The sequence below is a fragment of the Siphateles boraxobius genome, unplaced genomic scaffold, assembly GCF_051911475.1.
Source record: "Siphateles boraxobius isolate OS27281-9 unplaced genomic scaffold, OSU_SipBor_1 73, whole genome shotgun sequence".
Classification (NCBI taxonomy): Eukaryota; Metazoa; Chordata; class Actinopteri; order Cypriniformes; family Leuciscidae; genus Siphateles; species Siphateles boraxobius.
The window spans coordinates 770,091-794,511 of record NW_027509201.1 but is presented as its reverse complement, the minus strand read 5'-3'; the positions used below and the strand labels follow the sequence as shown (position 1 = coordinate 794,511).

The 24,421-nt window shown below is 38.0% G+C and overlaps 1 protein-coding gene across 1 annotated transcript in view; it reads right to left on the bottom strand.

Annotated features, from left to right (window-relative positions):
- nid1a (nidogen 1a) overlaps nucleotides 1-24,421 on the bottom strand; it is a 45,276-nt gene that overhangs the window by 1,096 nt on the left and 19,759 nt on the right. Inside the window, exons 12-19 of the mRNA XM_077217490.1 lie at nucleotides 23,147-23,266; nucleotides 20,967-21,191; nucleotides 19,653-19,822; nucleotides 14,165-14,291; nucleotides 13,288-13,459; nucleotides 11,617-11,774; nucleotides 8,537-8,660; nucleotides 3,755-3,867 (exon numbers count right to left, since the gene is read on the bottom strand). Of these exons, the coding sequence (XP_077073605.1) occupies nucleotides 3,755-3,867; nucleotides 8,537-8,660; nucleotides 11,617-11,774; nucleotides 13,288-13,459; nucleotides 14,165-14,291; nucleotides 19,653-19,822; nucleotides 20,967-21,191; nucleotides 23,147-23,266 (1,209 nt within the window). The remainder of the gene's footprint in view (nucleotides 1-3,754; nucleotides 3,868-8,536; nucleotides 8,661-11,616; nucleotides 11,775-13,287; nucleotides 13,460-14,164; nucleotides 14,292-19,652; nucleotides 19,823-20,966; nucleotides 21,192-23,146; nucleotides 23,267-24,421) is intronic.

The window sequence follows — 24,421 nt, the reverse complement described above, 5'->3', positions numbered from 1 at the left end:
CACTGATCGCAGCGGCAACGAGCAGTTAGATCACTTGATTTAAAAAACACATATCATGTAGCTACAGTTTTTGATGTAGCCTATTAATATTTAGTAAAACACATATCAGTGACATGATGGGTTTTAACTTCATTCAGGATATTTTTGGGTAACTGCACAACTGACAGATGACATTGAGCGCACCGCCAACGGTGTGTGTGTGTGTGTGTGTGTTTGTGTAACCATAGCGACAAAGCGACCAACTTTCGGATCCTGCACTTTAAGCCTATAATTTCGTTTTTAAAAATATAATTATGTATTTAAAAGTTGCAGAATGGATTCATTTGGAGACTTCGAAATCGGCAGAGATAGGCAGGCAATGCAAAACAAAATCTTACAAGTTATTGCTTAGCTTCAACACTAGTCTGTTTTTCCCCCTCCGGTCTCGACTTGGTCTCGTCTTGTTCTCGATACCCTCTCGTCTTGTTAGTGTCTTGGTCTCGGTTTAGGCGGTCTTGACTACAAGTCTAGCGTGTAGTCTTTCTTTACAAACTGACCTCAACAAATTTCACTGTTAATTTTGCGTGAAAAGATTGCATTTGTGTTTTTTGGAACAATGTATTTGTATATAAATGTATTTAAATAAGTTAAGCACTTTTGAAGTACCTCTTTGTAAATATGGGTATTTTCAAAGGTTTTTCAAGGACTTGAAGTACAATTTTTGAAATGTAAGTACATTAAGCACCTGGACCGAACCCTGATAATGGTACAAATGTGTTCTGTTGTGGGTATTACAAGCATTTCAACATGTGTTTTAGGGGTTCAGATTAATATATGAAAAGCAACACCTGTTTCACATTAAAATAGCCTGAAATCTACTTAAACCAGTTATTTACTGTTTCTAAAGCGTTCAACACCCTGTCTGAAACTTGTTCTAGTCCTGAATTACCTGAACACCATCTGATTGGTTACATTAAAGGGTTAGTTCACGCAAAAATGTAAATTATCCCATAATTTACTCATCCTCATGACTTTCTTCTTTCAGCCGAACACAATCAAAGTTTTATTAAAAATATCCAGGCTCTTCCAAGCTTTATAATGGCATTAAACAGTGAGTTTTTAAATCTCCAAAAAGTGCATCCATCCATCATAAAAGTGATCCATACGACTCCAGGGGGTTAAAAATGCCTTCTGAATAATAAATAATAATAATAAATCCATGTTTATCAGTTCTCATTAAATCTTACACTACGTCTACATCAGGTCAGAGGTCACCCTTCTGCTGGAGCTCCGGAAGCCAGTTATTATCAGTGTTGGGAGTTACGCGTTACAAAAGTAATGCATTACAGTAACATATTACTTTTTGCTGTAACGCAGTAGTGTAAGGCATTACTAATCTATTTTCAGTAATATTTTACTATATTAAATGTTCAGTTACGCTTGCGTTACAACACACTTTTAGTTTTAATTGTAAAAAAAACAACAACAAAAAAAACACCATGACCGCGAGACATTAACAAATGAAAAATGCAAGTAGGCTAAGTTACCTGTTCATGGTCAGTCAATAGACGCGTGTGGTGTCCAAATTTGTAAATAAAGACTAAATGGCAGCATCTGATATATTTGTATAGCGATTTATTTTTTACAGGAGTGCCGTGAGGTATGATTTCGGCCTCTGTGCTCACGCTGGCCAGTGGAAAAGCGGCTAATGGGTGAAGAAGAAGACTGTACATTTGCGAGATGGACGTATGCGCATTAGGCTACTCCATTTGCTCTGTGTTTTCTTTCTAAACAGTTAGGCTATGTTTAGGTGGTATTTTTCTTGTTTTCATCACGCAATCATGTTTTTGATGCGGTGGTTAGGCGTTCACGTAACATGATGTAAGGAAAGCAACTAAAAGGTGTCACAAAGAACCGGCAAAAGCAATGATTATGAATATGTCAAATATAGCAAGGAGACATTTTAAGTGTTTATTAATAAAGATGAAGTTGACGTTGCTGACTCGCAATCTTTTGCAGTAGTGAATGCGCCAGAGAGAAATGCACATTCATACAGATAAGCAGAGAGCAGTCCGTTTTCTTTCGTTTTGAATTGTTCTGTTTACAAGTAGACATTTCAATATATATATATTTTTCAGGTCTGTGAAGTAGGCTACCTTATAGCCTACGCTGAGTTTCGGTTCATTTATGAGACGCACAGGCGCCTCGATGTCGTGATTATCTATTGTCTGCTATATTCATTTCTTATTTATTAAATCCAGGCAATTGGTTGATGAAACATTGATTAAAATTAAGATACAATTATTACAAATCGAAATTCACTTTAAAGAAATTTGTGTCTTCTGTTTGAAGTCTCTGTGAAAGTTTTAAATCAGTCTTTTAGTGCCGCTTCAGAGCGGTCGCGTCCGCGTCCTTACATTGTTTTTTTCTCATAAATGCGAACACGAAAAATTAAATAAAATGAATATTTTATGTTCTGTGGAGAGCCAACCCTTCTTCATCCAGTGGGCAGTATTACTTTTGATTTGCGCAGTGTAATTTACAGAATTACAAAAAAATATTTTGCCTCCTAAAAGTTAAATATTCTTTTTGTCACGCATGAGTATTTCCCTCATATTAAATATAAAACGCATGTGTAGACTGATATTTTTCTAATGTCTGGACTCTTTTAAGGGGGTATCCTATGGATAAACAGACGTTTCAATATATTGGTATTAAATGCATTTTCTGAGAATTTATATTTCAAGTTTTGATTGCAAATGTCACGTCCAAAACGCTGGAATTCCCAAATTTTAAATAATTTATCCTCAACTAGTTTTGTGGTGTAGGTCTACGTATTTTATAATGTTAACTTCAAAATTCTAATAATACTAATGGTAATTTAAAGATGTGGTAGCATTGGATCTGGACGGGAAAGGTAACTCTTGGAGTTGGAAGGGGTGTGTTGCGATTCTGCAGGTTCGTGGATCTGAGTGTTTCATATCGCATATCGTTACAGCCTTAGAATGTTAAGTTCTACTACTGTATAGCTATTTTGGTGAAAGTAACTCAAAAGTAATACAGGAGTAATGTAACGCATTACAATTCTGAGACAGTAATATTGTAAGGTAATGAATTACTTTTAAATTACAGTAACAAGTAATGTATAATGTATTACAGTTTGGAAGTAACTTGCACAACACTGGTTATTATAGTTTCTAAAGTTATAAATATGGATATTTTTGCTTCAGAAGGCCATTATTAACCCACGGGAGCCGTATGGATTACTTTTATGATGGATGGATGTGCTTTTTAGAGCTTCAAAAACACAAAATGCATTATTTTCCTGTTATCACTGTAAAGCTGCTTTGAAACAATTCACATTATATAAAGCGCTATAGAAATAACGGTGACTTGACTTCTAAAAATTGTTCTAAATATAAAAGAATAGCAGAATCCACACCACAACTATTACTATAACAGCACAGCAAATTTTTTCCAGGTGATGAATGATAATGGTTAGCTGGTACTCTCTGACGTCAGAGGGTACCACAACTTCCAATAGGAAAATTCAACTGCAGTAGCCACCGTTCAACCTGAAGAGGGCAGCACTCAGATGTTTTTACACCATATATTGTAGAATTAAAACACTTTAAACGCAAATGTCAAAAAATTTACTTGAATCAATGAACAGCATTTATGAAGCTCCATTCTTACAGATCATTAACTAAAAAAAGTTGCTTTAGTGTTTAGTTACCCTTTAAGATGTGAAACACATGAGGAAGAGGACTCGTACCTGAGGGGCATGTGGCGTGTGCCGTGGTGATACCGTACAGACGTGTTCGTTTCTGGGGATGAAACTCATCGACCTCTTTTCTAGAGTAGCGATCCACCACGACTACAGAACCCCTGATCCAACACACACACACACACACACACACACAACTCTTTATTCTTATGATACATATGAATGTACAGTATATATGAATAACGAGGAGTATTTTACTTTCCCCAAACTTTTGAATGGTAGTATATCACAGTTTCTGAAGCAGGACAACTGTTTTCAACATTGATAATAATCATAAATGTTTCTTGAGCAGCAAATCATCATATTATAGTGATTTCTGAAGGATCATGTGACACTGAAGACTGGAGTAATGATGATAAAAATTCAGCTTTGATCACAGGAATAAATTACACTTTAAAATATATTCACATAGAAAACAGTTATTTTAAATTGTAACAATATTTAACAATTTTTCTGTATTTTATATCAAATCATTAGGATTACGAATCCGACTCATTAATGATCCACTCGTTGACGATCACACGTTGATCTGATTGGTTACAAGGGAGTTTGTGACGTCAGAAACACCAGCGATTTCAAAGCGTGTTTTTGAGACTGTCTTTGGTTCACTGCAGTTTTAAGGAGAAAATACTCAGCAATGCTGTCGACTTATGAATTTACACATGGATTGTATTAAGGCGTATTAAAAACACCACATAGACATATAAACAACATTAAAAGCTGGATTTTCACCACAGGGGGACTTTAAGCTAAACTAAATTAGTTTAATTTTCTTCTCAAAACTGTCGTCCGTCCATTGATAAACAAATTCCTTCGTTTATGCAACTAATTGGAGCAGGATGTGACAACATGCGGACTGTGATAAAAACATTTTCCACTCAAATTCTCACTGCTGTAATGCATGCTGAAGAGTTATTTTTATTCTGCTCATTGTTCTGAATTGCTATAATAATGACTGTCCACTAACAGAGAGGAAGATCAGAGAGAGGCCACTGGACGGGCTGTGAAATTGCACACAGCTGCTGCAACTAGCCTTGAAACAGGCCTCTTGACCCGACCTCAGCATAGCAAACACATTCAGGGTTAAAGCGCCAAATCTGTGCCTGCTGCTGTTGAGGGAATCTGTGCTCGCGAACACACACATCAAGGCCTCAGAAGAGCAGAGAGCTGTTGAGCTCAGGTTTAGTGACCTGAACCTTGACCTTGCTATCTGAGCCACGAACAAACACCATCAAGCCCAGACCAAATCTGATGATTTTCACATTATTCCTCTTATAATACACTACCATTCAAAGGTTTAGGGTCAGTAAGTTGCTTTTACGAAATTAATATTTATATTCGGCAAGGATGCATCAAAAGTATGTTACAAAAGATTCTTTTTCAAATAAATGCTGTTATTTTGAACTTTCTATTCATCAAATAATCCTGAAAAATAAAATGTCTTACAGTTTCCACAGAAATGTGAACTGTTTTCAACATTGAAAATAATCATAAATGTTTCTTGAGCGGCAAATCAGCATATTAGAATCATCTCTGAAGGATCATATGACACTGAAGACTGGAGTAATGATGATAAATTACATTGTACACTATATTCACATAGAAAACAGTTATTGTAAAGGTGAAGCATGTAGTTTCTGTGACACTAGTGGCACCTAGCAGAATTACACAAATAAAAATACCGCTTTCACACCCACAACTCAAAGATCAGAAACACAGATCTTACAGATGCTTGTGACGACATTTCTCAAGAGGTAAACGTAGGCACTTTCAATAAAAGGTCTAACATATAAGGGATACTTTTAGCTGTGTTTCTGTGTGTCATGGGAAACGTGAGTGTCCTGCTTATAATAAACACATTCAAACTATCTCCACCAGGTGCATTTTTGGACATAATGCGGCACAACTGTTTGAGGCTGTTTACCGTCGACACATCAGACTAAACAATAGGGCTGAGACAATATATCGATGCATCGCGATTCGTGGATCGATTCCATTTTTCCCGAATCCATCACAAATCGATTCTGAGCCTAGGTTTTAACAGCAGATGGCGCTCTAGGCTAGTTTTTAACAGCAGATGGCGCTCTAGGCTAGTTTTTAACAGCAGATGGCGCTCTAGGCTAGTTTTTAACAACAGATGGCGCTCTATGATAGTTTTTAACAACAGATGGCGCTCTAGGCTAGTTTTTAACAGCAAATGGCGCTCTAGGCTAGGTTTTAACAGCAGATGGCGCTCTAGGCTAGTTTTTAACAACAGATGACGCTCTAGGCTAGTTTTTAACAACAGATGGCGCTCTAGGCTAGGTTTTAACAGCAGATGGCGCTCTAGGCTAGTTTTTAACAACAGATGACGCTCTAGGCTAGTTTTTAACAGCAGATGGCGCTCTAGGCTAGTTTTTAACAACAGATGACGCTCTAGGATAGTTTTTAACAACAGATGGCGCTCTAGGCTAGTTTTTAACAGCAGATGGCGCTCTAGGCTAGTTTTTAACAGCAGATGGCGCTCTAGGCTAGTTTTTAACAACAGATGGCGCTCTAGGATAGTTTTTAACAACAGATGACGCTCTAGGCTAGTTTTTAACAACAGTTGGCGCTCTAGGCTAGTTTTTAACAACAGATGACGCTCTAGGCTAGTTTTTAACAACAGATGGCGCTCTAGGCTAGTTTTTAAAAACAGATGACGCTCTAGGCTAGTTTTTAACAGCAGATGGCGCTCTAGGCTAGTTTTTAACAACAGATGACGCTCTAGGCTAGTTTTTAACAACAGATGACGCTCTAGGCTAGTTTTTAACAACAGATGGCGCTCTAGGCTAGTTTTTAACAACAGATGACGCTCTAGGCTAGTTTTTAACAACAGATGGCGCTCTAGGCTAGTTTTTAACAACAGATGACGCTCTAGGCTAGTTTTTAACAACAGATGGCGCTCTAGGCTAGTTTTTAACAGCATATGGCGCTCTAGGCTAGTTTTTAACAGCATATGGCGCTCTAGGCTAGTTTGTAACAACAGATGGCGCTCTAGGCTAGTTTGTAACAACAGATGGCGCTCTAGGCTAGTTTTTAACAGCAGATGGCGCTCTAGGCTAGTTTGTAACAGCAGATGGCGCTCTAGGCTAGTTTTTAACAACAGATGGCGCTCTAGGCTAGTTTTTAACAACAGATGGCGCTCTAGGCTAGTTTTTAACAGCAGATGGCGCTCTAGGCTAGTTTTTAACAACAGATGGCGCTCTAGGCTAGTTTTTAACAACAGATCTAGGCTAGTTTTTAACAACAGATGGCGCTCTAGGCTAGTTTTTAACAACAGATGGCGCTCTAGGCTAGTTTTTAACAGCATATGGTGCTCTAGGCTAGTTTTTAACAACAGATGGCGCTCTAGGCTAGTTTTTAACAGCAGATGGCGCTCTAGGCTAGTTTTTAACAACAGATGGCGCTCTAGGCTAGTTTTTAACAACAGATGGCGCTCTAGGCTAGTTTTTAACAGCAGATGGCGCTCTAGGCTAGTTTTTAACAACAGATGGCGCTCTAGGCTAGTTTTTAACAACAGATGGAGCTCTAGGCTAGTTTTTAACAGCATATGGCGCTCTAGGCTAGTTTTTAACAACAGATGGCGCTCTAGGCTAGTTTTTAACAACAGATGGCGCTCTAGGCTAGTTTTTAACAACAGATGGCACTCTAGGCTAGTTTTTAACAGCAGATGGCGCTGTAGGCTAGTTTTTAACAACAGATGGCGCTCTAGGCTAGTTTTTAACAACAGATGACGCTCTAGGCTAGTTTTTAACAACAGATGGCGCTCTAGGCTAGTTTTTAACAGCAGATGGCGCTCTAGGCTAGTTTTTAACAGCAGATGGCGCTCTAGGCTAGTTTTTAACAACAGATGGCGCTCTAGGCTAGTTTTTAACAACAGATGGCGCTGTGGGCTAGTTTTTAACTGCACGCTCAAATGCTCACAGAGTACTCGCACCTCAGAATGCTTTTATGACGTGAGATTAATGTAAACAGCCCACTGCAAACACCCTTGTAATTCACTTCAACCTTTTTGGACTTCATGAATGATTATTTTAAAAAAGTTCAAGTGGTGTGGTATAAATGCCACTTAAGCCCCTGTAACTGAATTTTTTTTCCCGCATATAACAGCGGCTAAACACCCTCTGGCTCCGCCTTCTACATCAGCCACGCCCCAAACTCTTGCTATTGGTTGAGCTGGAAAGAGATTGACAGATCTGAGCAGACCACTCTCAATGTTTTGAGGCTCAATATTAACACTTTTGGGTGAGATAAACCGATGAAGGGGATACTAATAGTAGTCAATGAACAATAAACTGGGTTAAGAGAATGTATTTTAGCAAAGAATCTTACATACTTCACCTTTAAATTGAGATATTTCACAACATTACTGTTTTTACTTTGTTTTCAAGTCTTGGTCAGCAGATAACACTTTCTTTCAAAAACTCAAAAAAATCGAGCCGACCTTTCACTTTATTTCAGTTATAAAGTCCCCCTTTGGTGAAAATTAAGCTTTTAACGTTGTTTACGTGTGATCGAGTGAGTGAGTGGAGGCGGGGCTCATTTGCATATTCATAGAACCATATATACTAAATGGGGCAAGGGTGTCGAGTAACATTAAAGCTATTTTGAGGCATGATGAATTTTTCAAGGAAATAACATTTAAATGTAATTTTGGTGATCAAATTGAGTTTTAAGGGATATAATGATTGACTTCAGAGGGACTTTAACTTCTCACAAAAGCATAAAGCTGTTAAAAGGAAGGCAGACCTCATCCAGTCAGTGTAGTAGAGGTTCTTTCCATCAGTAGTCAATCCAAAGGGATACTGGACTCCCTCCATAAGCTGCGTCCGACTGCCCTGCTGCGGATTCATGCACTCCACTTTATGTGTACCTGCACCAAAAACACCAGACATCTCCATCAATGCAAAAGTTTCAACCAAGCAAAGCATTTTACTAGGGGTGTAACAATATATCGTGTCACAATATATCGCAATATAAAAATGTAACTATGTATCGTGGATAGTGACAATATTTATTGTGTATAGTTCTCCCAAAATAAAAATTACTGAGTTCTAGTGTCTCTACTACATTAAACAACTATATATAATGTTGAATATAATGTATGATAATGCAATGGGGGGAAATTATTATTGTTAACAATTGTTAACAGTAAAAAGTGGCCTTTAAATATATCTAGTCAGTATATTAACAGAATAGAAGCATATTCATCTAAAATAATTCTGTATTTTTAGTTTCAGAATCATGAATATGTTTATTCTGGTGTCTCTATTGTTCTGTGCATTGGGTTTCCAGCACCAAGTCTAAGCTTATTCATTTACACACACAATGTAAAACCAAATTTAGCATTTCAATCAACAGTACATTTTTTGTTAACCTTTTATCATGTCTTTGGGTATCGCAATAATATGGTATTGTGAGTTCAGTATTGTTGTTGTTGTGAGTTCAGTATCGTGATATCTATCGAATCGTGATATGAGGGTATCGTTACACCCCTACATTTTATGGAGCTTGTGGCTTTAACAGAGCTAAACAAGTGATCAAAATAAGTTGTTTTCCTGCCGAGAGGCTCAAACAAGCTGTGACTTTATTGCACTAGTGAATAGGGGCTTTCGCACGGGATAATTATAGGAACTAAACACCAGGGTGGTTCCCTAATGGTTCCCCTAGGAACGTTTTCTGGTTGCATTCGCACCGCCAGTAGGAACTCTGAAGTGACGTGAGCCGAGCTTGTTGTTGTGACTTTTATTTTGACGGCACTGCGGACCTTTATTTTGTCTTCCTGGTTCCTGCGGTGTAAACGCGCCAAAAACCGGGAACATCCTCAAATTGTTCTAGGATCTAAGGGTGCTTTCACATCTGTAGTTCGGTTCATTTGGTCCGGACTAAGGGCGAAAAATTATACTTTGTATCATTTTCAGGCGTTTTGGTTCCTTTTCACACCACACTGATTGCTCTGGTCCGAATCAGATGATGAGTTGATAAAACAAACCAAAATGCAGTCACGTGACAACATCCACATCACTCGTTGGCCAGAGGTAACTGCACTTCGATTGGTCAGAATTAACGTGCGGGAAAATTCCAGAGCTCAAGTTAACAAAGAGGAGGAAAATCCGGCAGACAGCTTTTTACTATGGAGAGACGACTGCATGCTGATTGTATCCCATAGTGTATTATATAGTTTTTCTACACCACTTTAGGCAAACTATAAAATATGAGAATGAAGCAAAGATGCGGCTTGAAAATAATGTTTTAATGCACTGCACGCGGCGAAGGAGCATCGCAAGTCACTTCAGGAGGAGGCGTGCATTAATGTTGCTAAACAGTGCTGCCATGCAAGTGCAAACTGTCCATAGATATATACACTAGATGTCGCCTTGGCTACGGCAGTTCATTGGAACGAATGGGTCAATAGAGCCGCCATCATGGAACAGGGGAGCCCCTCCTCTTTAATGCATCAGCGCCAATGTAGGTCGAACGGAAATAAAATCACCATAAATCGTCATGAATGCGATTTTCTAGATGTTTTGGTTCGTTCCAACGGTCAGACATGTATTTATCATTTTGTCCAGAGAAATTTTTTAAAAATTACAAAATTTTACATTCTTGTGAAATGTAATCCCTTGCTGTTTGGTTTTTAGATTTTGTTCATGTGAACATCCATACGCAGCACAAAAGTCTTACATCATCCATGAATTCAGCGTTACCCAGCTACTTCCTATGCCAAGACCCCTGTTCCAAGATGGCGGCGGTTTTGACGCATGCTTAGAACCCCGAGGCGACATCTAGTGTATATATCATAGACAGTAAAAGAAATGGACACAGCGACCCCATTGATTTCAACGGAGAAGACTGAAGCCCGATTATTGCACTTCCTGTCTGATGGCTGAGCGACTGCGCAGGCTCAAACTGAGCGTGACGACAGTCTGACAGCTGTAAATCTTCTAGTAGCTGTGCCAAGACAAATCTGAATCACCTAATTCCTCAAAAACGTTGTTGAAATATTTTGTCCCGTTGCTTTTATGGACTCTATCTATGGGTTTATCCCTTGACTTTATGCCTCTTTATGCCTCTTTATGTCCCCCCGATTGCCTCATAGACAGTAAAAGATTGCCAGCGAGCTTGTCCTCCTGTCAATACGGTAATTTCTCTACCGTGCGACAGAGAGTTGCGTGGTTATGGCGCAATCGTTAGCCTATTTTTACAAAAACGGCTTCTACGGTGCCATAACGTAAGATACAAAGTAATGGAGCCTTTTATACATTGTCGTGTTTCTTTAGAAATAAATAATGGACAAATGAAGTCTTTGGACGTCTCAGATGTAAAGTTATTCGCTGTCAAAGTGACGCCAAAATGAATGGGAGTCAATGGAATGCTAACAGCAGGTGAAGTTCTGCTACAATGGCTGCTCCCGCGAGGCTTCAGTTTCCGGCTGATGGATTACCCCCTTGGTATACATCTATGCAAACTGTCAACAAACATTAGTCCTCATCCCATAATACACAGCACAGCTGACTACGGCAGCTGGTTTAGTCCAAAAATGCGCAGTTCTTTGGCAGTTGGGTCTTTTCGAGGTCAGATCACGTTCTCACCACAAACAAACCTCTCCAGAGTTCGTTTGAAAGCATACCGTACGCTTGTTTGGTCCGCTTTTGGTGCGCACCCGAGTGCGATTGCTGCTTTCACACCTGCCCAAACGAACCTCACAAAGGGGGAAAACGAACTCTAGTGCGATTCAACCGAACTAAATGAGGCAGGTGTGAAAGCACCCCATGAAAAGGTTCCTCCGGTGTGAAAGCCCCTAATGTTTCTCTGAACTAGAGCCGTACCGGCATCCGCCCAGCACAGCAGAGACGTCCGAGGATCGTGAGTTAAACCGTTGGGGAGGCTCAAGTCATCCTTGACCAGGACCCTCCGATTTGTGCCGTCCATGTAAGCCATCTCAATTTTAGGGGAGTCCCTGTTCCAGTCGGCCCAGTAGATGTAGCTGATGGAGAAACAGACATTGAAAACACTTCCCAATAACTATTTCACTGCAGAAATTAGTGCTGGTTTGGGAATCACTCAAATTCATAATGTTAAATAAGTATATAAACAAAACGGTGACACTTTACAATAAAGCCCCGTTAGTTCATGCATTAACTAACATTTAACTAGCAATGAGCAATACATTTCTTACACTATTTATTAATCATTGTTAATGTTGATGACTGTTAGTTCATTCCTGTTAGCTCAGGTCCATTAAATATCAACTTAAATGTATTAGTTAATCTTGAAATTAACATTAACTAAGATTAATACATGCTTTAGAGGTATTTTTCTTTGTTAGTTCAATGTTAACTAATGTAGTTTACTCATTTTAACAAATTAGTCCAAAAATCTTCAACCTGAGAAATATTGGTGTTAGTGCTTTGTACTGTTTCTGGATTGATATCGTCTGTATTTTTGATATTGTCTGTTTCCGCACACTGCGGAGAACACGATACACTAGCTTCAAGCTCGGACATTTCTTTAAAGCTGGAAATAAATCAAAACTGAAGCAGATTTAACTAAAACAAGTTAGCCTCTCACGGAGACTTTAGATGCCCCAACGCCTGTGAAGAGACGACTCGACGCCTGTGAAGAGACGACTCAAAGCCGGCGATATGTTATGCCATAAATTAATACATGATTAACTAACTGTATTTTTCTATGTACATTTCCGAAATGCACTTTCTGTAAAGCTGCTTTGAGACAATGTGTATTGTGAAAAGCGCTATACAAATAAATTTGAATTGAATTGAATTGAATTGAACAAATGGAAGCTTACTGTAAAATTGACAAAACTAGCATAGGTGAAATATGTAAATTCACCTGCCATAAATATTTCAGCCATGAACACATATTTTAAATTATTTTTAATAAAATAATAATATTATTATGCCAAATGTGGCACACAAGCACTTCCGAGCTGGCATTTAGCTGTCTTTACATAGACTGTTTAATGAAGTGGCATTTACCCAACAATTTCGACTGTATACTTTGATACTAGACAGGTGGGTCATAATTTGGTCTTGCTTTTATGCAGCATGATGTCTTTACACAGTATTTTTGAGCAGGCATAGATCAGCCTTAACTCTGCTGTGTGAAAAAAGCCTTTATTATTAAACATTATTAAATCTCTCACAAGGCTCAGATTATCCTTTTTACAATTTGATTTAACCATCTATTACGTTGCATTTCTATCCGGGAGGAAAGTAACATTTTCTTTACTTGCCAAGCTGGTCTTTCCCTCACGTTTGAAGTGTTAATTTTAGACCCTGTGGCCAGTTGCAGAAACTGTTTCGAGACTGTGTCTTAATAAGTAGTCTTACTTTTCTGATTCAAATTAGAACAATCTACGTTTTAATGCCCAGTTGACCAGTATAAAGTAAAAAATTTAAAACGAAGACTAACTTGTAAGACTACTCTTAAAGCAATTTATGCAACTGGCCACTGGTTGCTCCTAGTCAGTCACACACCCATTGGTGGGGTCGGCAAGAATGGCTCTCGGGTTAACCAGGTCTGTGTTAACCAAGACTCGTCTCTGGGATCCGTCTAATGAGGAAACTTCAATTCTATCCTTCATCGAGTCTGTCCAGAACATGTTCCTGCCCAGATGGTCAATAGCGATACCCTCAGGACTGCCAAGATCTGAAACAAGAGACAGTTTGAGATAGCTGTGTGCGATATGACCATATTAGATTTGGAATGATTAAAATGTCTTTATACATTCTATCAGTTGCAGTTCAATCCCAGCTAACAGAAATATGTAGGGAACATTTCGTTTTATCATTATGGAATGTTTCACAATGTTTAGAGAACATTCAAACGTTTATTTTATATTATAAATAATATAAAATATCTTATATTATATTTTTCCTATTTTTTGTAATGTGCATTTTTGTTCTTATTTTTAACAACAATTATAAAATAATTAAAGTAAAAAAATATATATATATATATATGTTTATATCCTGCAATTTGGACTTTATAACTTGCAATTGCGAGTTTATTTGCTAGATACAAACTCGCCATTGCAAGAAACATCTCAGAATTGTGGGAAATAAATTTTCCACTTTGTGAGTTATAATTAATAACACTCAGAATTGTGAGATAAAAACAAATTTCAAAATAAAAACGTTATACTGCTCAGTAACTAATAAAAAAACAACTAGTCTTAAAACCAACATGAAAAAGATTGTGGATTGTGATACTGGCAAAAAAAATAATTATATATTTTTGAAATATCGCACACCTCTAGATTGAGATGATTTTAACCAGTGTCCCATGAAATCAAAATGTCCCAAGAATAACGCAGGTTTGGAAGACATTAGGACGAGTCCAAATGAACTCTACCTGATTTAATGAGATAGACGGGCTCTCCTCCTTGTAGATTAGCTTTGCTAATAGCAGGTGTGCTGATGTCTGTCCAATACACCATCTTCTCCAAGCAGTCATAAGCAATCCCAATCACAACTTTTTCCTGCAAAAACAATGAAAAGATCTCACAAACATGCATGGAAGTGTTTAAGAAGACAACACGCCACAAAAGTTGCCCTCGGGCATTCAGTCTGTGAACTGCTGTCTAGACAAAACATGAGTCAAATTACTCTCAGGGAAGTTTTGTTTTTCAACGCATGGTTGAATTTCCCTTGTTTAATAAGCTCCACTGATGTTAGTCGTTACAGTAAATGTTAACATGTGAGCAATAAATGAGAGCAGATGGGAATGAAGATTCATTCAGATTTGCAGTGCTGCACACAATAACCCATAAAAATTCATTTTCATGAGTCAAGAGATGAAAATACAAACCTTGTGCATAGGCCAAATGTCTAGCTAAACAAAATCAAGTGGCAAAATAATCAGGAATAGTGAAAAACCATCATATTTATGAAGACTGTGCATGTTTACACGACTGTTTGGACAGTTTGAAGCACTGTCCACAAGTGCTGACATTCCTTGTAAATGTACTGTATATCAAAGTCCTTTTCATGGAAAGTCTGTTCACTCAGCGGCCATGTCATTCATGATAAAGTCCTGTTTATTTGAATGGGGAAATCCTGAAATCTCAAAAACAGCTTGCAGAACTCACAATTAAATAACTTATTTCAAATCAGCAACAAAATCTGACATGACCAGTCCCATAAATGTTGTTTCGTATGCTCAAATAGTGTTTAAAAAATCTTGTTTTTAGCTAATGTGAGCTTCTAACAGCAGCTGCAGTGATGCGATGACTTTATCACTCTGCAATTGGCTCTTTTATTTAGAAGGCGGGACTTATTCTGCCATATTGCACATTGCACTTTCTCCCATTCATAAGTAATACGAGTGCACCGTCTTCCTATATATAAAGTCTTTGGTATAGCTGACAGGTTACCTTTGGGAAGATGATTTAATATATACTAACAGACCCAATATTATCTGAAATGTACGATGCTCAATATTATTAACCATCAAAATATGTTAAATAGAGCTGAGTGTGCCTCACTATTAGAGCTGAAAGATACAGCAAACTAGCAAAGATATATAGTAAACATACAAAAAAGCAAGTGCCTTGTATAATTATGAATAGATTAAAAAATAGATTATGTGAGAACAGGCACACGGTTTTTAACCCATATATACGGTTTTAAAAACAAGCAGGTAAATTGAATATAATAGCATCAGCACAGGTCGATTTCTCAATTTGTTTATACAAATATTTATACTTTTAATACATTACCATTTAAAAAAAAAAATTTTGGAAAGAAATTATTCCTTTTATTTCAGCTAGGAAGCATTAAATATTTACTTCAAATAAAGGCTGTTCTTTTTCTCACAAACCCCACTCTTTTGAACTGTAATGTACATTATTACAGTCCAGAGCGTCTGCAGAAAACATGCATGCTAACATCATTTTCTTTTTTGTAAATAGTCTGGTCTGTTTCTCCTGGAATCCCTCCTCACATTCATACGACTAAATGCCGATGGAGGTTATGTAATCAGCAGAGGCAGCATATGGCTCCGATAAACACAATTTCTCTCATACGAACATTTCCAAGAAAAATAGAGTCAAACAATCCTAAAATTCCCCAGCGATCCCCCCGGCAGTTCTCTGGCTCCGTGTTATCAACAATCCAGCCGAGAGAGACAAACTACGAGCAGAACACAAACCACAGTGACACGTTCACTCTTAAGTTGCTAACATCCCTAAACAGGCTTTGCACTAATGCATACCAGAGCCTCAACACAACAGGGAATGAATCAGGGCAAAGACTTCTGGATGAATCTACAGAGCAAAATGAATGTGCATTCAGCCTAAACATACTCCACACAAGCACTTCTACATAATCAAGTCAAGTCACCTTCATTTATACAGCGCTTTTAACAATATAAACTGTTCCAAAGCAGCTTTACAGTGATAATAGGAAATTAAAGTAATAGAGATTGTTTGGGCTTTACAGCAGCTCTAGTATAAAGTTATTATCCAGATAAAGTTAGTTTTTGATTGATTCACTTCCATCGCAAAGATCATTAGTTATTAACTTTTATTAACTGAAAACAGAAAACTTTTAATGTGTTTTGGCCGTTCATTTACACGTCAACAGTGTTTGGTGCTCGAGAACGCAAACTTTGAAATAGGTGCCAAGGTGCAAGTTTTGAATCTTTTTTAAAAACGTTATCATCTCTGTGCAAAATTCAAAAACGTGAATCTGTGAAAACGATGACGGCGTGCACATGCATATTATGCGTTTACTCTATAGGTATGTGCGTTTGAATAGATATGTGCCAGGCGCTTAGTCTTTCTTTACAGATTGACACCGCCAAAATGACTTGTCTGGCCTGCATAATACAGAATTTGTCGTTTTTGCGGATCCAATTCATTTCAAAATGTATCAAACCGCATTTCATGACCAACACAAGTACTTTTTGCACTCTAAGGCATTAGTGTAAACTAGCAATAGGCGCTTTAGAAACACTGGCTGTTAGGGCTGTCACTTTACATTCGAAAATCGATTGCACAATCGATCGGACCAACCAATACACGTTTCGAAAACTAAAATAGGGAATCGATTTTAGCTGCCTTTTTTTTTTTAACCAAAAATATGTTTTAGGTAGACAGATCAATACAGTGCACAGAACATGTAGGATGTTGGAAAATTACAATGTCTTTTCTGTTAACCAAATGCTTTTTAATATTCGCTATTACTTCAGTGCAAGTGAACAAGCGCGCCGTTATTTGTTGCTTAGTGACGTGTGTGTTCAAGCAAGCCAGAAATGCGCAGATTCTGCGCAATACGCTGTATTTAATATATCATGAGGACTCGCGAGTTGCGTATTTGCGCTAAATCCACGCAGATTTGGCTTACACGAACTTCCCCAGCAAAGTGAGTAAACAGAAACACGCCAAATTGGCTCGTGATATGACAGCGTAACCCGCAGAAGTTCATTTTTATCCGAATTTTGGCGGGTGTTAATTTCAATCCTTGAAAGTTGCACTCCTGTTTGTCACTGTGCAAAAAACTTCACGCCAATAAATCATCAGAAATATTGCTAACTTGTGCGCGGCTCAAGCGCCCTCTTTACGTTCGTCCTAATGCCTGTTAGTTGTCCGTGGATTTGCCAATATTTGGTGTTGAAAATGGAAACGTCTTGAGACATGGAAAAATCGATTTTACAACCGATTCAATGAACACATATGTCTCAAAAATCGAACAGGATTTTTCCACAAAAGTGACAGCCCCACCTGGCTGTGTCTGAAATCGCCCCCTATAATCTTATAAGGCACTATTTGATGTAGTGGTGTCCAAAACATGGTGGATGTTATTAAGTGCACTCATTCAATCCCACAATGCACCACAATAACGTGTGTACAACCGATGTACACTCAACGGTTAGAGAATACCCATAATGCACTTTGAGATTTAATGAATTAATTCTTGTGTCTGACCAGAAGATGGCGAATCATCCATCCATTCATTTACCAAACCGCTGGTCCAATGTGGGTGCAGTGTAATATCATACAGGTTTAAAATTGATTATTGAATTGTGAATTAAAGTATATAAATAGTTTCCATGACAGAGTTCAAGATAAATCTTTTCATTACTACTGGAGCTGCCAGTTTGCAAAGTTTCAAATTATTATTAAACAGCAACACAACAAACTATGCAAATGAAGCACTCAGTGACCGAATTCACTCACTCGTTCTCATTCACTCCCTCAAGTGAACTATATTAGTGGACTAATGCAGGGAGTAGTGAATGAAGGTATAGGGTATAGCGATTTTAGCAACAGGCACTGATTTGTGAAGCTCTGAAACCCTTGCGAACCGTTTGTTTTGAGCCAGGGATTTGGAGTGCGTTTCAAACTGCCAAAGTCACATGATTTCAGTAAACAAGGCTTCATACGTCATAACTGTTTCAAAATGTTTTGTAATGATCTCAGTGAGCCCATGAACCAATGTGTAACGGTCACCAGGTGGAGTGCCCTTGAGAGCCACCAGAGGGCACTCCACATCAGACTACTGTTATTCCCTCACAAACTACATTTCCCATAACTCACTGCCCGGACTCATCACTGATCACATTCACCTGTGTCTCATTATCTTGTTCAGCTCACCCCATATAAGCCTGGTTTTCTCATTCACTCACTGCAAAGTTTTGTATGCTGTTGCGCTGCATTTCTGAGCATTCTCTCTGGTTTCATTGTCTGTTGGTTCTTGGATTTTTGCCTTGTTCTTGGATTCCCTTTATGCCTCTGACCCCTGCCTGTTTATTTGTTTGTTTGTTTGTTTGTTTGGACTGCCTTCCTGTGCTTGACCCTTTCCCTGTGTTTGACTACGATTCTGGATTACTCTAATAAACTGCATTTGGATCCTCAACCTTGTCTCGGAGCACCTGATTTTATAAATGTGTAGAGATTTATATTGTATAATAAAAGAGAACTTATTGGCCTGATTAAGCTCTCCATGAAGCAAACAAAGCAATCTCTGCAAATATGATAGATTACATTTTCAATTTGCAAAAGTTGTTTTTATGCATGTTTTTACTAGTGGTGGGCAGATCGAGGCTTCGTGAAACACTGAAATAGTTGAATCAAATGTGCCATATTGTGCCGAGGCTTCGAAACAATCCGACATCCGTCTCCACGGTGACCCCCAGTGGTCAGAACAGTGTAAATGCAACAAAAACCCGGGTCAAACATGCATAAAAACACCTTTTACAATCAACTGCAAATTTTTTACTGAAAGTAAAACTTTCAGATGCAATTATCTAATCATCTAATAAGATTATCATGTGTAAACGTGTTCTTTTATCAATTGTTAGGGTTTGTTTTGTTTGTCCTGTGAATGGCTCAGCTAAACAGGCCATAAGACTATTAACTACCTCATTCTAATTATACTAATGTCTAATTAAAACGTCTACAAAATGTATAAAACTGATCAGAGATCAGGTAAAACCCACAGACACTTGTTCATTGGTTCTCAGTGACTCATGATTCATGGGTTGACAGAGATCATCCCCAGTGGTGAAGCATTGAAATTTCGAAGTGTTTTGAAACAGTTATGCCGTAATAAAGCCTCGTTTACTGAAATCACGTGACTCTGGCAGTTTGATACACGCTCTGAACCATTGATTCGGAACAAAAGATTCGTAAAGGCTTCGAAGCTTCATGAAGCAGTGTTTTGAAATTGCCATCACTAGTTTTTACACCGTTCTGACCAGCAGGCGTCACCTGGCGTTTTGAGCGCTTTGAAACAGTGAATCGTTTTGCAAAGTTTCGAAAAGCTTTGTTTCTCTCATCACTAGTTTAAACTCTCTTCCTCCACATTACACTAACAGACACGCTGGGTTAAAGCTTTACCGGGAGGTGCAGGGCAGTCTTGGCTTCATTCTTCTTCAGGTCATGACCTTCCAGAGGAACGTACTCAATCTTCCCGCTCTGGGTGAAGAGGACGTGACTGCCGGGAGGCAAAGGACTAATGTTGGGGTTGGGTGTTGGTCTAATCGGGCCGGGAAAATCATCACCAGGACCTGAGGAACCGAAGATGAATATAAAATGACTATGGGAATTCACTACCTATATGTACAGAAAATCGTCAATGTGGCAATAAAAACATTAGCTATGTTCCTAAACCTAAAGAGCTGCTTATGTAGGTATTTTCCTAGTGGATCTCAACTAAGGGGCCTTAACACACTTCCAAGCGGGACACAAGATGGCTAAAAATGATTTAAAATGATAAATAAGCTTTAAAATAAACAAATATAAAAAAAAGGTGTAAGCGAATTTTAAGTGTGATTTATAGACCATGGAAACAAATAAAATCTTAAGAAGAGATGGTTTTTATATTTTATTTATTTAATTATCATTTTTATTGTCAAGCTCTAAAATATTTTAATAATAGTTTAATAATATTTTAATAGAAATTGATATTTGTGAGAAAAAAATTTGTTGGAAGTAAAGTGTAAGTTTAACAAAGTGTAAGAAAGACAAAGTCTAGTTTTCATATTTGGAGACTGATTTTCAAAATAAATTACAGAGAGGACGTAATTTATCAATTTGCAACAAGAATATTTTCATACTCCTAACGTGTGTTCAGACCTTTTGTTTTGAAATAGCGATGAACATGAAAAATCATGAAAGAATGGTAGAAACCTCATTTGGTTTTCATGCCAAGAGTTCAAAAGAAAAAAAAATCTGAAAATGTTTTAAATATAAAGAAAAATAATAATAGATTCACCATTTGTGATGTGGCAGCGAGCTATAACGCACATACGTGTTCTTTTTATGTTTCTTATAGGTCAAAATCTGCCAAACTTCCAATACTTCTTCTGAATAGGATGTCTACTTCATAAATATTGTATGAAAATTGTGGAAATAATGGTTCGGATCACTCAAAACACATATGGAAATGGAGGCGCCCTTATATGGGCAGTAATGGAGTCTGGTTGTCACCCAGTGGAAAAGTTTGGTACTGCGCCCAAACAAAATCTTACTGAAAGCTCATTTTTTAACATATCAGCCTAAAATTTGAAACACAACTTGTTCATATTGAATTACAACCATTTAAGTTCAGAATGTGCATTTTCATGTCTATTAAAAAAAAAAGGGGGGGGGGGGGGGGGGACACTTATTAGTGTAAACAGGGCGTATGCGTAAAGCATGTGGAGGACTCACACTCAGGAAAGCGTCCGGGTCCCATTCGAGTGCCAGAGATCTCCTGTCCATCACGATCCACACACCAGCACTGCCTGATGCTGGGGTGACACTGCATGGGCTCGTATTTGCCCTGGGCATCACAGGTCGGCACATACTGACCGGGCACAGGACGAGCACCACGAGGCTCAAACCCAGAGCCCAGAATGCTCTCCCTATGCAGCTCGCATCGTGTCTTCTCACGATCTGAACAAAACACACACACTTAACCCTATACACTTCTGAAGGATCATGTGACACTGAAAGTTTAGCTTTGAATAAATTACATTTTGCAATATATTCACATTCGAAAAAAGCTGTCTAAATTGTAATAATATTTAACAGTTTTTACTGTATTTTTGATTAAATAAATGCAGTCTTGGTGAGCAGAAGAGACTTCTTTCAAGAACATAAAAAAAATATTTTAAACGATAGTGTATATTTCTGCATGTTTATTCTGGCAATTTTTAGGACTATACTAGTACACAGATGACCTTACAGCTCTGAAACATGGACTTAGTCACAAAACTCAATGATATTGATTTTATGGGGTCTTAAAACTCTGAGAAACCAAAGCAACTGGCCAGTTCCCAGCAGACGTGCAGCTGTCGAGCTGATATTCATGACGGCGGGGTTTAACCTCTAACTCAGAGGTCAAGAGGTCAGGTCATGTTGTAATATTTAAAGAGTTGAGGGTCGTCTGTCATTAGAACGACTGATAAGGTTTGTGGTTTGAACTGTGGGTAAAAACAGCTCTTAGCTTCCCTCTCGCTTGAAACTGTGCGATACTGTGGTGTTGCTCAAGGCTGGATGCTTAAAGGAGTAGTTCACTTCACAATTAAAATTTCCTGATAATTGAATATTCATGTCTTTCTTTCTTCAGTCGAACTGCAGGATTTTTCTCCATATAGTGACTTATAGTGATATTGGTCCAAATGTGAGTTTCAGTGCAGCTTCAAAGACTCGACACGATCCAGCCGAGGAATAAGAGTCTTATCTAGACAAACCATCCGTCATTTTATAACAAAAATAAACATTTATATACTTTTTAACCACATTTGCTCTTTTCTAATTTCTTTTCCACTGAAGACAGAAAGACATGAACATCCTGGATGATGTGGGGATGAGTAAATTATCAGGAAATTTTATTTTTCTGAAGTGAACTACTCCTTTTAGCCTGATGTATAAACCACAACATGCAAAAACCTAATGAATTTACACTAAATATGCCAGTAATAAATACTTTGGGTTTGTAAGAGTGAATGAAAAGAACGAAGAACACTAGCCTCGTTTACACTGTCAGTGAAATGTGACCCAGTTCCGTTGTTTTGCTCATATGTGACACAGATCGGATGTGCTCTATGACCGTGTAAACAGGAAAAAAACGCATGCATTCGGATATTTCGAGATCGGTTTCAGGCCTCGTTCATATGTGGAAATAAATCAGATATAAATCAGATATGTGCCAATGCGACTGTCATGTAAACATGCAAATCAGATTTTCTGACGCATTAGGCAAAGTCTCCGGGTTTAATGACGAGAGAAACCCGACGCGCATCTGCAAACATCGTGTCGTCGTAGGAGAGGAGTGTGTGTGGACACACGATTACACACAACATATCAAAGGTTGGCTTGGTCATTATGCCATAGAGCCACTGCTACTCGTTAAAGCCCGACACGATCTCATGAAAGTGCGTAAATATAGCACGTATTTTAATTCTCGTACCATTTACGCCAAAAATAGTTTATGCTTGCATATGATACGCACTTTATGGCGTGTAATACGCACGCACTCCACACACCCCTAATCCTACCCAAGGGGTTTACAGTGCGTATCATGCACGCAAAAACTATTTTTAGCGTATAAATGGCACGAGAAATAAAATGGTATAGATGCACTTTCATGAGATCGTGTTGTATAATCCCAAAAATCCTGAAATCTCTCTTGTCATGCGCGACGTTTCAGACAGAATGTCAAGTGTAAACACATCAATCGGATATGGGTCACAATTGAAAGAACGTGTAAACAGACGGTCACAAAAATCGGATATAGGGAACAAATCAGAATTGGGCATCAAGACCTGCAGTGTAAACGAGGCCTTAGACTCCATGTGATAAAAACCAAAAGACAGAACTGATCTTCATTTAAAGCTGTAATCTACCTGTAGAGCAGCGGAATCCGTCGCCATAAAAACCAGCGTTACACTGACAGCTGAAAGATCCAGGTGTGTTGAAACAAACGGCATCCTCATGACACTGGCTCACCTGACACTCGTCTATGTCTGAAAGAAAGAAACGCCCATTTTTAGGACCATTAAGATTCATTTGCATGACAGATAAGCACAGTTAAAATGTTTAATAAGTAAGGAACAATTGACAACGGCCCATTGAATTATTAGAAAATAACGCACAGCTGAGGTGGCCATGTCACCATGACGTGAAGCGGAGCAGATTATACTACGGTTACTATGGTTACCGCACCTCAAGACATTGTTCGGATGTTTTATTTCAAGACATTTGTCAGGTTTTTGTCCTTAAAATGCTCTTGAGTGAAGGACTAACTTCTTACACATCTCATCCCAAGCCTCCGTTGCTGATTCCAAAACAACATTTTAGAGCTAGTAACGAAGACTTGAGCCAATGATAGAATACTAATGCAGTTATTAATAAGTTATTAGAGAGAGAGAGAGAGAGAGAGAGATATTAAGTGTGTGTGCTTAATCTCTCTCTCTCTCTTAGTCTGTGCGTCTCAACAATGTTTGGCAGCTGTGTCTCTGATAATAGTGAAACTGTAAGTTTATCTGCTTCAAGAACAGCGACGTTATTACATCGATGGTGAGAAATGTCATGTAGCTTTAAAGTTGCTATGTTATTTTACTGATAAAGTCATCAGAGCAGCATTGACAAAAATGTATTAATTTTGCAGACGTTTTTATCCAAAGTGACTGTAAACTACTTGTCGTTTTTAATCCTATTGTTTACTATATTTATGCTTGCTCAGTGTTGTTGTGGGTTTTGGTTCTTTTGTTGTTGTAATCTGTAAGGATCTTTGAAATAACTGAAATCATTTGGCGAAGTGATGTGGAGCTGTAATGCGGTCAAGACTTGCTGGAACTACTTTAGCCGTGCGTTTCCCTGAAAATAATGGCACAACTTAGAACAGATTCATGCATTCAACGCCCCCCTAGTATAAAAAAAATTAATACATAAATAATATATTTAATACATTAATATTATTTATTAAATTTTAAATAAATGTATTAAATTAAAATTAATTTACATATTAAATAAATGCATTTTATTGAAATAATAAACCAAATTAAATGTTGATTGAGTTAAATGTAAAAGTAAAGCAAGTGCAAAAAAGCAGATAAATTAAGGAGTTGTGATTGGATTGGAAACTGAAGTTAAGGGCTCTGTCTCTCAGCTAATAATCA